The following is a 14,339-nucleotide window of genomic DNA, read 5'->3' as shown; positions in this document are numbered from 1 at the left end:
TCCCTGTTTGCCCCTATTAAATAGGGATATGGGTGCATTAACGTCACTAAAACAATCAGGCTTGATTGGTTGCTGCAGCAGGTCTAAGGCATTCTAGACTGGAGGTATCAAGTTCGATTCCTCTTACTTCTTTTTGTGCACGCTCGGTCACGCGCAGAATGACTTCTTTTACTGCACCGGAGTGAGTACTCTCACGTACACGTACGGTGGACGCGTAGCAGACTAGCAGTGTATGCAGCTTCTTCTGCTTTATGCCATACCACTGCACGATACGAGTCACGGCACGACACGACGATGTGCGTATATATATCTGTATCTACCGTCCGTGGATCGAAATAACGTCCCGTCCCGCTAGCTCCCGCGTACGGCGTATCGTATGGATGGTATGCATGTGCGCGTGTGTTGCCAGCTGAGCTGCGAGAGAGCTGAAAGCAGCAGTGGTTCATACGCCGAGAGCACGTACGAACAGTGGTGTAGTAGATGAACAGCGCCTTCAATTCAGTCTCGTCACCAGCCAACTACGTTAGGGCGGACAGGCGATGATGTTGCCTGGCAATGTTGGCCCACAGCCAGGACTAGCTACTGGATAGGAGGTGCAGCGGAGGGCCGGATCGTCAGTCAGCACGACGGTTCCCTTCCCGGTCCGGTCCGGCGGACCCAGCCCTGCACACGTACGTTCGTGCGCGCACTGGACGTCTCGCTCGCTGGCACCAGAAATCTGAGATCCCGGCCGGGCCGGCCATGCACATGCCCACCTGCAAGCTTTGCTTTGCTTTGCTGCGCTTCACTGTTCCGGTTAACGCCTTTGCTCCATCCACAGGGCGCGGTCCTCCTGCTTTGTCGATCACTGAATCCAGGGGCGAAGCCAGCATTTGAGATTGAGAGGGACAAATTAGATTAAGGGGGGCTGTTAAGAGGTATTTTACATTATTTATATGGTGATTAGCTAAAAAAATTAGTAGCTTCTATGGAATTTGTAGAAGATTAGGGGGGACATTGCCCCCCTGTGCCCCTCCCTAGAATCGCCCCTGACTGAATCATCATATGCATGGTCATACAAAACTCAAGCTTAGCACTTCTTTTATAGACGTTTGGACCTGATCCGGCTCGACCGGATTGCACCGTCTAACCTGACTTCCTCTAGTTATTGAAAACAAATGGCTCATAATATACAATATGTTCGGTTGCTCCTGTTGGCCAGATCTTTGTTCGTATAATTCGTTCATCAAAGGGGGCAGAGTTAAGAAACCCTAGAAAAGGTAATATGGATGGGCTAATAGCAAACGTACGGCTCTATATTTTTACTAGGTATATGCCCGTGCGTTGCTACGGAATCAATATGATAAAATACGTTGATTTGTAAAAACCCTAATTGTTATTCTATACTGTTTCAACGGTCATTTGTAAAGTATATGTTTACATACCTTAAAAATATATAAGACTATACACGTACTTTTTCATTGCTAAAAAAATAAACAATGATATAACAAATATTAATCAACATCTTACAAGGGAGACGACACATGACACACGAAGGTGCTGCATTAAAGGAGTACAGACAGATAAAACAAGACGATAAATAATCAATCATCGCTCACAACGGTTGGTGACATGCAAACCATATACATCGAAGATAAACAGGGCTCAGACCTACCTAAGTACATCAATTTTGAATTCTGTTGAAGTTATTTACACTCTCGAAATGGTATTTGAAAAACAAAAGAAAATGCTGAAACGAATCGCTGCTACAAAAGCATTGTTGGGGACTCTCAAAACTTCAGTGGAGTCATCAGGCTCATGGTCAAACATCGTTGTATGCTCATCTCTCTGGATGACATGACTCTCTCACCAAATGGTCAAAAAACGTCGGTGAGCTCATCGAGCCTCTCCTCCACTCATCGAGCCTCTTCTCCAATTTTAGTGTGCTAATGGGCGATGATTTTTTTGTTATAATTGTGTCACACAACTCTGGTTTTGTTGCTTGATAATAGTGTGGCTCCACATCCTTCCTTTGTGAAGGACACAACCGTGAGGGAATCACTGCATCGACAATTCGACATGCATGAAACAAATTAGTAGAGAGAGATTAAAGGCCAGTAAGGGTAGAAAAATATATTAGGTGAAACCATTTGAGGACAAGCCAAATCTGTAAGCAGACATTTGTTGTTACTGTTTAGATAAAGTATCATTGCATTTTCGTTATGTTATTATAGTTTGTAGTACTAATTTGATATAATGGGAGAAATCATGTCATTAATACATAACTTAACAAATGAAATGCAGATTAAGATCTCTTACCGGATCAGACCATCATCTTCAGCTTCCCCCGACTTAAACAATGGTCAATCATTTCCATTTTAGGCGATTAGGTGTGGACAACAGCTCTGTATTTCGAGATAACAGGACATTCACGAGAACTAACAACCTAAGAAAAAATAAAACAATCACAATAGCTACTATTTTTTAAATATCATACAAAATTATCACAAACATATATTTACAGAGCATTGTTCATATACAAAGAGAGCATTGTTCAATTCAACATCTGTATCATTAGCCTGAACACATGTTCTGAAGAAAAAGATTAGTGCGAAAATTTAGAGAAAGGAACATGTGTTCAACCAAATGGAATATACATACGGGAAAACAACCTAGGAAACACAACAATTTTCCTAACTCTGATAAACCACATTTTCTGATCCAACATAGACTTATGGCCACTTGCACAATCTCCAACGAATAGCAGAAAGCCCCTGAACTTTCTATCTATAATAATAGAGAAGCATGTAGGTACTTTCAGTTTTCAGGCAACTACTCCAAAACCAGAGAAACATAAAAAACTCTAGGCAATAAAAACCATTGATTCAGGTGATCATTGTAACTAAAGTGAAAATGATAGTAGTACCAGCAAACGTACACATGAGCCAAAAACCAGAAACAATACCAAGCTGTGTGACGGCCTGATGGGATGATGACAAGTATGATGCTTCCGCTGCGCTGCACGACATGCGTGAGCGCCGAGAAGATGGGCGTCTTGTGGCTGCCCTCACCGTGACCACCGCCTTCTCTGCCACCACAGTCACGGCGGTGGGGCCCTTGTCAACCACAGACTTCCCCTTCCTCTGCAGCTAGTGGTGGGAAGAGCTCATTACTTTCTTCAAGACAACCAGCAATGCCTACAAATCCAGAAGCCCAATTGCTGAAGCAAATAACTGAACAACCAAAGATCCAAGACCCATGAAGCAACAAGCAAAAGCAACTACAACAAACTGGAAGTGATGCTCGCCTAGTACAAACAATAATACAATACAACACAACAACCATGTTGGGGGCTTTAATGCCAATGGGGAGTGGAGTGTTTTCATGTTACTTGTAGGACCAGCATAAGATCCTGGATCCAGAAACAAAATAAGAGCTTGGTAAGTAAGACCTAGACCTTGATCAACTCCTCATTAAACAGATGGATCATTTGCTACTTATGGATAGTTATAGTAATGGTTTGGACATTGTAGAGCATTGTAGTCGTGTTGAACCGATATCAGATCAAGAGTGTTCCCCGTCCTAGACCAAGCTCAATTAGATTCAGCTTTGTTGGCTTTCCCATTTGCTCCTAGAGGCACATTGCCCATACACCTATCATTTGTGCCAAAGAAATGCAATAGCAGCACCATCGGTTCATGAATCTCATTAATGTCTTGTTGGTTTGGAAAAAGAGAGAGCACATCTTATGGATCCAATGCTATACTTGAAACATAAAGTTCATTATTGGATCGTGATTAAAGCACAGTGCAATGTTCTTCAAAATAGTGTTGACAACATAATTGATCAGTGAGAACCAGTTTTACCTCTCCAAACATTTGGCTCACCTCTAGCGAGGTGATGAAATCCCCTGATTCCTAAACATGTGTTACCTGTCCACCAGCTACGGTCATGAGGACATGGTATTGCCAATTATTATTTTAAACAACAGAAAGCACTGCATAAATAAGAACTGCAAAAGAAGTTGGTCTTGCACACCGTTGAACCAAAGAATAAGCAATACATAACCACAGTTCGTTCTGTTACTAATGCCACTGGCCAATAATATTTCTCTCTGAGTTTAAAGACTACACAAATAGGCTATGATAAAGAAGAATTTCATGAACTTAGGACTTGTTTCTCTTAAGAAACTCGAAACAATAACATAAAGCATACCAAAACATCACCTACTCTACATCATAATCCATTCCATAGTGTGGGCTTTCTCTGGAAGTTACTGAAATAATTTGCTCTTGAACTTATTACAACAACTACAATACTGAGGGAGGGGGAAGGGCTTGTTACATGAAAGGTCAAATGTATAGTGTGGGCTTACTCTAGAAGTTACTAAAATAATTTGCTCTTCTGCTTATTACATAAGCTATAATACAGAGGGAAGGGGAGGGGGCTTGCTATCTGAAACCCTCATGATACAAATCCAAATTTGTGCCCCACCAGTTCACTTCATCAGCTTGTGGGATACTGAAAGCAGAGAGTTGACTAAAACCATAGATGTAGAATTGCAGACACATTAGAGAAGAAACAAATGAATGCATTTGGTTTATTGTTCAGTGTCGCAATAACAAAACCCAGATGTAGACACAAAAGGCACCTAACAAGGATGAGACTATAGTAAATACTAACAAAACTTAAATAACCAATATCATTAGTATGCTAAGCAGATGATCCAAAATTGTTTATAAGCAGGAAAATGGTTTTTATCATGATAATTAATGGACCAAAAGCTCATGCGATGTTGAAGACAGGACAAAAAATAAGAAGTAAAAACATACAGCAAACTACCGACCGACATTCAGGCAGATGATGGGATCAAGTTCATCCGAGTTGGTTCAATTTTCTGATCCACTTGGGACTTGGTAATTATCTTCATTTTTGTGTATCTGTGCTAGGACAGGTTGCTTTAGATGTTTGATAATGGCCTAACAACACAAGGACTGAAGCTTAAGCAATTCAAATATGAAAAGTGGATAAAATGAGTATTGAGCAGCAAGTTCAATTGGTACCTTTCTCCAATAGTTTCCACTATTTGGTTGAACAGGTAATAAAAAATATCACCCTCCGCAGATCAGCAAACCTGAATCCCCTAGACAGCTGCAAATGGGGAGAAAAAGCACACGATCACGGAAATAGAGCTAGATTTTTTTCAGAAACTGCAAGAAAATATTTGGCCTAAAAATAATGACCACGACGTTTTAGACATAGCCCGCGAATCGCCCACAAAAGTGTATGACTATATGCAAAAAAACTCTCGGACACGCTCGACAACTACAGTCATCCTGAGTACAGCTTGTATGATTGGCAAAAGAATCATTGCACGCACGTTATATCCGAAAAAGTTTAGAGCAGCAAATGAGCTGAGCTTTGATCAAGTAAACTATTGTGAACCAATGTCTTTTTGGATAGTTACAAAAGGATTACACTAAGAATAGCCTACATTCCAAACGGTGCTATATGGAACACTATTGTGAAGATTGGTCAAGATCATCTTTCGCAGCAACTATCAAGCACGAAACTTTGTAGCCAGTATTTTCTCCATGTGTAGCCACTTGCACAAGCAAGTCTCTAGCTCTTTGCCATGAATATTCATCACATCGGCCAATACAACAGGTTCAGAGGCTATTTTGTGGACTGAGAATCCACTTGAAACAATAAATTAGTATGAACAAAAAGATATTACCTAAGTCAAGTAACTTTGTCCAAATAATGACAAACTGAAAGAGAACTTCAGTTTTCTTGCCAAGCTAGGTCATGAAAAACAATCTCAGCCCACAACCCCAGAATAAGCCACCAGAGAAAAGTGGAGAAGAAGACACTGAAGTAACGAAACTAAAAAGTGCAGAAGAAGACACTGAAGTAACGAAACTAAACCTTGATTAACGTATTAATTTAAACCCAGACAATCATGTTCTGTCTAACCATGTTAACACAAACGGTTTATATCAGGTTACCACAAACATGAAATCGGGAGAAAATATGTGTTTAACTTATGATGAAGGTTTGTAGATTATGAATAAATCAAAATCAGTCACTATAAACTACTGTGAGATTTGCTGATACACAAATAGGGAGAAAATCAGTCACTATAAAATATTGTGAGATTTGCAGATTATGGATAAGTAAAAGAATACTCTAGAGCAGTGTGCACCTATCGAGCTGTGGCGGCCGCTGCTGCTTGTGGACTGCTGCTTCGACGGCACGGTGGGCGGTTTGGTGAGAGGGAGTCGCTGTTGAGGTCGCCTGAGCTAGGTCGCTGCCAGCAGGAGGGGGTGCATGCCTCCTCTCAATCATCTTATAGCCTTAAAAATTAAGAACACCAAATAAAACTGTAACGACATGCTTCCTGCAGCTGCTTACAAAAACTGAAGTGTGCATCATTCATGAAGAAGGCCAGTATCAAAGACAATAATTGGCAGATAAAACTGTGTTCTCAATTCTCATAATTATAAAACCAAATTTAATAGCTTGCCAATTTAATAAAAATTATAGTATTTTAGTAAATAGCGAAATTATGTAAATGGGTGTAGCAAAAAATGGTTGTGCCATCCAACTAATGATCAGCTAAATAGCAAATGCAGTGGGTAAACAGTCACACATGATAGATAGTGATCTTGATGTTTTCCATTTAGATGCATGTTCATGTTACAAAAGCAACATGTTTGTGATACATTATACCACACCAGCAAAGTGGCAGTTTAATTACCTGTCATGCAGAGCAAAGAGCACACCGTCATAGGACCTCGAAACATCCACCTCCACACACCGTAATGGTTATAACAAATTCTGGATAGGAAATAATCCACTTACGATGTGTTGAAGCAAGTTCTGTTCCAATGGCAAGATAAACAAAGTTCATTATCACCTGGGAATAGGAAACATGACATTGTTCAGTAAGAAAAAGAAAACAAAGCCACTTACGGATGCACGGGGTAGAATATGATGTGCGGTGGGAAGGGCGGGGGCATGGTGAGTACTGTGGACGTCCACAGTAGGCTCATATAGAATAGTAGTGGGTGTAGATAGAGGACTGTGTGCGAAAACTATAACCAAGTAATATTTGGGGTGAATTGAGAACCGGAAAAATGAAGTACCAAATTATTCTTGCTGGTCCGCTTAAATTTAACTATAGTATTTTTTGGTACATCTAGGCTGTGAGCTAAATCTGTTGGGTAGCTCTATAGTGTGAGCTAAATTCCACTAAAAGGTATCAAATGTAGTATTCTTGGTCACATTGTGTACATACGGATAACTTTCCAGTGATGTTAGAGTAAAGCAATTTAGAGCTTGTAAGCAAAACCTCTATGCAAGGTTCAAGGGCCCTGTTTGGGACAGCTGCTGCTTGTTGAAAAAGCAGCTTATCTGATAAGCTGGTAAAAAGCAGCTTCTGCTTGTTGGCTGCTTTTAGTTCATTTTGAGAAGCAGCTGAACTGATAAGCTGCTGCAGAAGCTGCCTGTTTGGCAGGACTTCAGCTTAAATTTGTGAAGAAGCTGAAAATAAGCTGTGCCAAACAGGGCCAAGGTTCACACTTCATGTTCGAATGGCGTTTTGGGGTGGATACCGAAACCAAGAAATAATGGATTTGTATAGCTGTGTTGAGGCATGTAAAAAAAGTCATTACCTATGCACCAACCTACTAACATGAATAAAATGCTAAGATGTACCTGAATGCTTGTTACGTTCAGGGGAGGGCCCGGGAACTGGTCGTCGATGCCGCTGTTGCATGAACCTTCGATTTCGCTGTTCCAAGGGGGGAGAGAGGGGCATGTCGTTGTTGCAAGGGGGGAGAGGGAGTGATGTGCGGCACCTTCTGCTTGACGCTGGGTTGCGCCGAGATTTATTCTCTTAATCAAGAAAATGAGCTCACCGTAGAAATTCTCGTGACCCAAGTAACATACTGATGCTAGTCAAAATGTTAGCAAAAATACAATGAACCAGCAGGTATATCTTGTGTTCTTACATCCTGAAACTTGTGAGGTATATCCTGAAACTGCTGCATACCAAGCAGTTGTTACTTAAGAGCTCCTCAGTTTTAGTCAAAACGCGTACACTTTACATTTTAGGCTTCAGTTGTGTATCAAGCACAACACTTACGGGGTTTGGAGATGTAGGACCGTGAGCGATACAAACCTGGGCCACAATAAAAAATGGTGTTTCACAATGCATTCAGCCACAAAAAATAGAACCGTGCTATAGAAAGCTTGCTATTCAATTAACAGGCTTATAACAAATTTAAGAATATACCTTAAGATGGATTGGTGCAGGTAATAACTGCTTCCTCCGTGATCTAGAATTCTGGATAGCATTTCTTGCTGAATTGAAACCTGGATTCTTGATGGGGGCAACAATAAACAAATGCATCCACCTACACTTTAGTGAACGCAAGCCCCTCCACAAGTACAATAGCAACAACGAATTTTTGTTCATAGCAAGACTACTCAAAGATCACTCACCAAGTGGAGACGCGCTGACAGCAAGGTTTCTTCCATGGACAGCACGGACACAGATCGAGAGGACTCCCCTTCCATGGAGGCTGGGGCGGCGATCCGGGGCGTCTGATTCTCCTTCCATGGACAACCTTCAACAACCAACAAACGCACGGAGTTTCTTTGATCTGAAAATAAAGACCAACAAACGCAGAAGTTGTCAGCCCTGCACCCAAGAGCAGTGGTACTTCTGTAGAGGCAGAAATCCCTCTAATTACGACAAAGAAACTCCGTGATAGATGCCAGTATGTTCATCCTGTGCTAAACACGGTTCAGAGTATGTCACAGTGGAAAGAAGCTAAGAGTCTCAAGGCCCAACCAGTGCATGGTAAAATGTTGGATAAGGAGCATGTAAACTCAGTGGCAGATGTAGGTCCAAGCCATGACTGTAATTCTGCCCACCACACAAGGATGAACCCTAGCTTGTCAAGTAAGAAGGAAATTTCTTTGGACGCTAGCAGTGGACAATGTGCAAAGCAAATCTACTTGTGACCATTTATCACGCTCAAGGTTAGGTAATTTTGGCCATCATCACAAAGTGTGACAAAATCCCCTTCCATTAAATTGGACCCCACACGTCAAATTCACAGCAAACTAAATTGGTCATGAGGCACATCTTCTGAGTGCCCCATGAAGGTCCGAATCGGTTTTTCTGACAGCGCAAACACATGCTCTGGCAGCATTAGCCGGTCTGAGCTCACAGACCTACGACCCTCCAAGAACCTTGCCCGACGCTTCTTCTCACGATTGCTCCCATCCACATTGCTGGCCACGGCTAATGTTGGCTCCGGCGAACCGTTGCACACCATCGCAACAAAAGGATTGCACGCTCCATTCTCCTCGCGTTTCCTATCGAACTCTGACACTTCCCAGACATGGATCACGCAGTCTTCCCCAGCACTCGCGAGGTACCGGCCATCTGGACTAAACCTGATGCTCCAGATGGAGCCATCGTGAGTCTGAATCTCCTGGTTCATGAACATGCCACTGAACTCCTTGTACGACTTGCCATACTGCCTCACCTTAACGCGCACCGGGTCGTGGCGCACGGCTCCAGCGCTGTCCTGGCTGTCGTCTGTGGCCGAGCTGGACCGGCGCCCGCCTTTCTCCGAGCACGTGTCCTTGTCGTCGCTGCTGCGGCGATCGCGGGAGCTGGCCACCACGGAGCCGGTGACGTTCCGGATGCCCCGAAGCCAGCTGCTATGCCGCCGCCGCCGGTGGCGCGTCACTCCGTTGCTGGAGTCGGAGTTGGAGCGCTGGACGGGGGTGGACGAGCCGGAGCTCGCAACGTTCTCGCGCCGCATGAGCTCCTGGACGATAGGCGAGCGGCCGACGCAGAGGTCAACGAACTCCTCCATGGTGAGCTGCCGGCCCGTGCCGACCTCGCGGAGCTCGGACCCCTCCTTGACCACGAACTCGCTGCCGTCGTCGAGGTTCCGGATCAGACACCTCGGGTCGGCCTCCTCCTCCTCCTCCCCTTCGGGCGTGGCCTCGAAGGAGCCCGGCGACCGCCCTCCCAGCGGCGGCTTGGTCGCCGAGGCCGGCACGGCGCCGCCGTCTGATCTGGATCGGGAGATGGGCGGCGAGGCCGGCGCCGGGCGGACGGGCACAGGCCCGTCGTCGTAGGAGACCGATCGGCCCATCTCGAGGCGCGCCAGGGCGGGGTCCCCGGCGAGCCCCAGCATCTGGAGCAGCTTCCGGCGCCGCTCCTGCACGGGCGCTGGCTCGGACGTCCACACGTCGAGCGCCGCGGCGGTTGCGCGGGGGCGGGCGGGGGCACGGCCTTGCCTCTTGTGGACACGTCTCCTTTCCAGGCCGGTGAGCAACACGGACGCCAGGCGGGGAGGTGGGGCGGCGAACATGGTCGGTGGCTGTTGCGTGGGGAGGGGTGGATTTGGTGAAGCCGGGCGGATCGGAGACTGTGGGGGAGGAAGAGGATCGGACGAGGGTAACGGGGTGGGGGGCACCGGGGCAGGGGCCATCCCTCGCATCTCCAACCTCCGGGGCGGGGATCGGGCGATGGGATCGGACGACTGGCGACGGTGGGGGATCGAGCGGCTGGTGATCGAACGGTTGAAATTGCAGAACAATGGAATGGACGGTTGAGGTTGCAGGATGGCAGAACGGCAGAACGGCAGGAGGCAGACTACTATTACACTCTTAATAAGTAGTATAGATATAACAAACGTGTACCCATCGTTACATTATAACACGAGTCCCCTCTATCATCGTTCCTTGCCTTGCCTCTCTTTATACTACTTGTGTTGTTATTATATGCACAAAATAAGTTTTGCACTTCTTTTACATGCCTCTCTATTGCTATTGCTATTGCTATTGCTAGTAATAAGTGACGACAAAACGTGCGTGCGTGTTCGACGTAGAGAATGGCCCATGCATGTTCGGCCCAGAGCCCACCGGCCGGGAGTTCCCCTTCCGGGGCTGTCCAATACGCATAGCCATAGGCAAAATGGCCCCCCTGCCGGCCCATAATAGCAATGAACGGAAGAAGCAAAGGCCGCGGAGACGAAAAACATGGTCGTGGGCGAGGTGTTGAGAAACCCTAATGAAGGGTTATGTGGGCAAATACCGAATATAGCCCTGAGGGCTATCGCGTCTCTATATATAGAACCTGTACCCCTCATATGGAATAGAAAAGAGAAAGAGGCCAGAGGCCCAACCATATATCCAGTGTCTCGTGTGTTTCCTCGGTCGTGCTTATGGGAAGGGAGACGGGTTCTCTACATCTTCTTGCGCCTCTACTGCTGACGGGAGGGAAGGGAGCGGATCTGGTGATCCGTGGTAACGTAGTTCTCAACACGTTATCAGCACGCTCTACCTCGATGTTGCTGCGGGATCAGATCTGCATCAACTCCCCGTCAATCTGGCAGGTCTCCGGCCTAGCCGAACTGTCCCACGCGACAGGCTTCGATTTTCCCTCTACGCAATCAAACGGTATGAAATCTTAAGTGGATCTGCAATTTACTGTTCATCGCGTATATCGCCTACGAGCCCGTGTGCATGCTGTTGGTCGGAGCAGAGCACTATTCAATGGTCGACTGGTCTCGGTTCATGCGCCGAGATGCCGTGCTGCAGTTCACGATAAAGCCTGGAGCCACACCATTGCCTTGCGAAATAAAGGGCGTGGAGCCGTGCATGCCGGCACCTCCAGGATAGCGGATCGTGATTGCCGATCTAGATTTTTTTTCCTATAACCTTGATGGCTGTTGACGGTTCGCATGGAGACGTGAAAAAAAAGGAAAAAAGTAGCCTACCATGCGGCCTGTCTTCTCGAACCGCATGCAGCCTGTTGTACGCCCAGTGCCCTTGCGGAACAGCTCCTCCGCGTGCCGCTGCATCTCCCATCCGCATGGCCGCATGCATGGGAACCGTGATGCGGTCTTTGCATGTCCGTGAAAGAAGGAGTAAATAAATAAAAGGAGCGGTCAGGTTCGGTCTCGGTTGGACTGTGCGCGCGTCATGCAGCTACATAAAACTAGTCAAAACAGTTACATCGGCATAGTTGTGCGGTTAAAAAAAAGTGCCTAGTCAAAGAAGCTGCTAAAAATATGGATCTGGTTGTTGGTGGCCGTCTTCCACATGTGATGACGCATGAGTGCATACAGCTAGAAAAAAAGGCTTACCATTTTTCCTATTAATTCCCGTTGAATTAAGTCGATCGAATTTTAATTTATATGCATCTTTCATATGATTTATTCTATTTATTTTATACTGCAAATAATAAATAGAACGAAGTATGTTTTATGTTGAAATTTCTACTTTAAGTAATTATTTCCCGCAGTAAATAATTAATAGAAAATGCATGCTTGAATATGGGAAATTGCCTTAATGACACGTGATCTGCTTATGCACATGCATTAATTCTATTATTTTTCTGCTTTTATTTCTCATAGTAAATAATTAGCAGTAAATTATTAAAATGCATGTGAAGGCTATGCTACGTTTTTTCATATCGCTCTAAATATTTCTAATACTTGGAGCCTTCAAACTCACGTCGAGCGATTAAATTGTATAGTGGGTATCCGGATATGCCGATCAGACTAAATTATTAATCAGATGAGTTTTGACATTGGCTAAGCATTGGTTGCGCCCTGGCAACACGACACAGTATTTGTGTCGTACGAACTTGGTTGCGTCATGTGATTGCTATGTTGCACTCTCGTTTAATCGGACCGCTCCCGTTGAGTCGGACCGCCATCGCCGGGTCGCGCATTTTTCGTAGCCCTGTAGGCACTATCCGTCTGTCGTGATCATCGAGCCACAATTGCACCTGTTGTGCATGTTGCGTGGACTTATCCTGTACCCCAACTACCGAGCCACAATTGCGTCTGTTGCGCTTGTTGCGAAGACTTATTTGTTGTCGTAGCCCTGATGGCCGCACATGTGTTGACGCCATATACACTAGAGCTTGTACTCGCGTGAATTGTTCAAGCCCCTAAAGTCATATTATGTGCAACCTTCGTAAACAATTTTATTTGACTTTATATTTTATTTGACTGTGTTGTGTGGCATCATATTTATATATCGCCAAGTGGCCATAACAACTATATCAAGCTCTATAGTGCTTGGAAATCTGGGAAATTAAATTGAATTACAATAAAACACACATAAGTTAATTCCGTGCTCTCTCTCCTCATGCATAAAGTTTTACCCGAAGTAACCTGAAGAAATTCAATATTAATGCATGAAAAAGTTTTTTTGGCATAAAAGACATCACAAATTGGGATTTTATTAGTAAGCAATAAAATCTTACCAAATGATTTAAGGCTATAAATCTCAGTTATACATTGCTCAACCAGATGTTGACACGTTGCTCTCTTTGTCGTTGAACGACATGAAGCGAACTTTGAGATAAATGGCTAGTACCCTAGCAACACGAAGTTGCGAGTACATCGAAAGGTTATTCTGAGAATTTTTTCACTATGTTGGTGTGAAAACCATAGTGTGTTCCCGTCGAACCACTTTACTCGTTCTATCTAGGACCTCTATGCTTGTGTCGCATACATCTCTCGGAATTGTAAATACTTATAGTCACAGAATTGACTTGGGATAGTCCTTTGACAATTTGGTATACACTGTAAGCTAAATGGTAAAGGTCGGTCCTGAATGGACACATACCTGGGGTTTATGTAGCCGAACTACACTGAATTCCACCCTTTGGCATGCTTACCATTATCTACCTTCGATCTACCAAAAGTGAGAAGAGTAGATAAATAACTATGAAATCCCACATCACAACAGAGCTTGAAGCTAAATTAGACATTAACATATTCTTGGTCCTCGGAGCCAGAAGAGTCATATGTCTTGACCACTAGACTACTAGTGATGATAATTTGTGATAGAAATATGAAGATCTTATGGAGACCTGTTGTATCCTCTCTACTCCTGATGATTTCTTCGTATGAGAGCAGTACTATCTGTTGTTGAAGATGGATCCTGGGCGGATACCAGTCTTGTTTCGTTCTTGCCAAGCAGTTATCATCATTTGCTTCATCAAAAGCTAGTTATATGGTGATTTTTCCTAGATAAAAAAAATGAACTCTTGGCCTTGTCTGTTCTATTCTAAAGCTTCTCTTTTTGCCAAACAATGAAGGGATCGAAATAATGCTTTATAGAACAAGTTGGTATATAATATGAGGAGATATATTTGTCCTGCTGGCAACACCATAAAGAATTGGCTATTGTTATAAGTTCTCTCTCAAAATTATTATACCTAAAAATGTTGCATACATTGATACCCAATTTCATATCGGTATGAGTAATTGGGTAAACCATGGGCAATAATAAAACGAGCTGGACTA

The 14,339-nt window shown here is 44.3% G+C and overlaps 1 protein-coding gene across 1 annotated transcript; it reads right to left on the bottom strand.

Annotated features, from left to right (window-relative positions):
• Positions 1–2,365: 2,365 nt before the first annotated feature.
• LOC103636708 (WD repeat-containing protein 44) lies at positions 2,366–10,502 on the bottom strand. Its single transcript, XM_008659053.1, has 6 exons — positions 9,109–10,502; positions 8,739–8,776; positions 8,488–8,648; positions 3,051–3,128; positions 2,502–2,558; positions 2,366–2,425 (listed from the first exon to the last, which is right to left on the bottom strand). Exons 1-6 carry the CDS (start codon positions 10,500–10,502, stop codon positions 2,366–2,368), a joined length of 1,788 nt encoding a protein of 595 aa, XP_008657275.1.
• Positions 10,503–14,339: the final 3,837 nt, after the last annotated feature.

The sequence above is a fragment of the Zea mays genome, chromosome 8, assembly GCF_902167145.1.
Source record: "Zea mays cultivar B73 chromosome 8, Zm-B73-REFERENCE-NAM-5.0, whole genome shotgun sequence".
Classification (NCBI taxonomy): Eukaryota; Viridiplantae; Streptophyta; class Magnoliopsida; order Poales; family Poaceae; genus Zea; species Zea mays.
The sequence above is the reverse complement of the archived record's forward strand: the minus strand, read 5'-3'. Positions and strand labels throughout refer to the sequence as shown.

Coding starts and splice junctions, on each gene's coding strand:
- LOC103636708 (XM_008659053.1), bottom strand. CDS start 10,502: ATGGCCCCTGCCCCGGTGCCCCCCACCCCGTTACCCTCGTCCGATCCT. Junction 8,777..9,108: donor CATGACCAATTTAGTTTGCT/GTGAATTTGACG, acceptor TGTTTAGCACAG/GATGAACATACTGGCATCTA. Junction 3,129..8,487: donor TGTCAGCGCGTCTCCACTTG/GTGAGTGATCTT, acceptor TCCCACCACTAG/CTGCAGAGGAAGGGGAAGTC.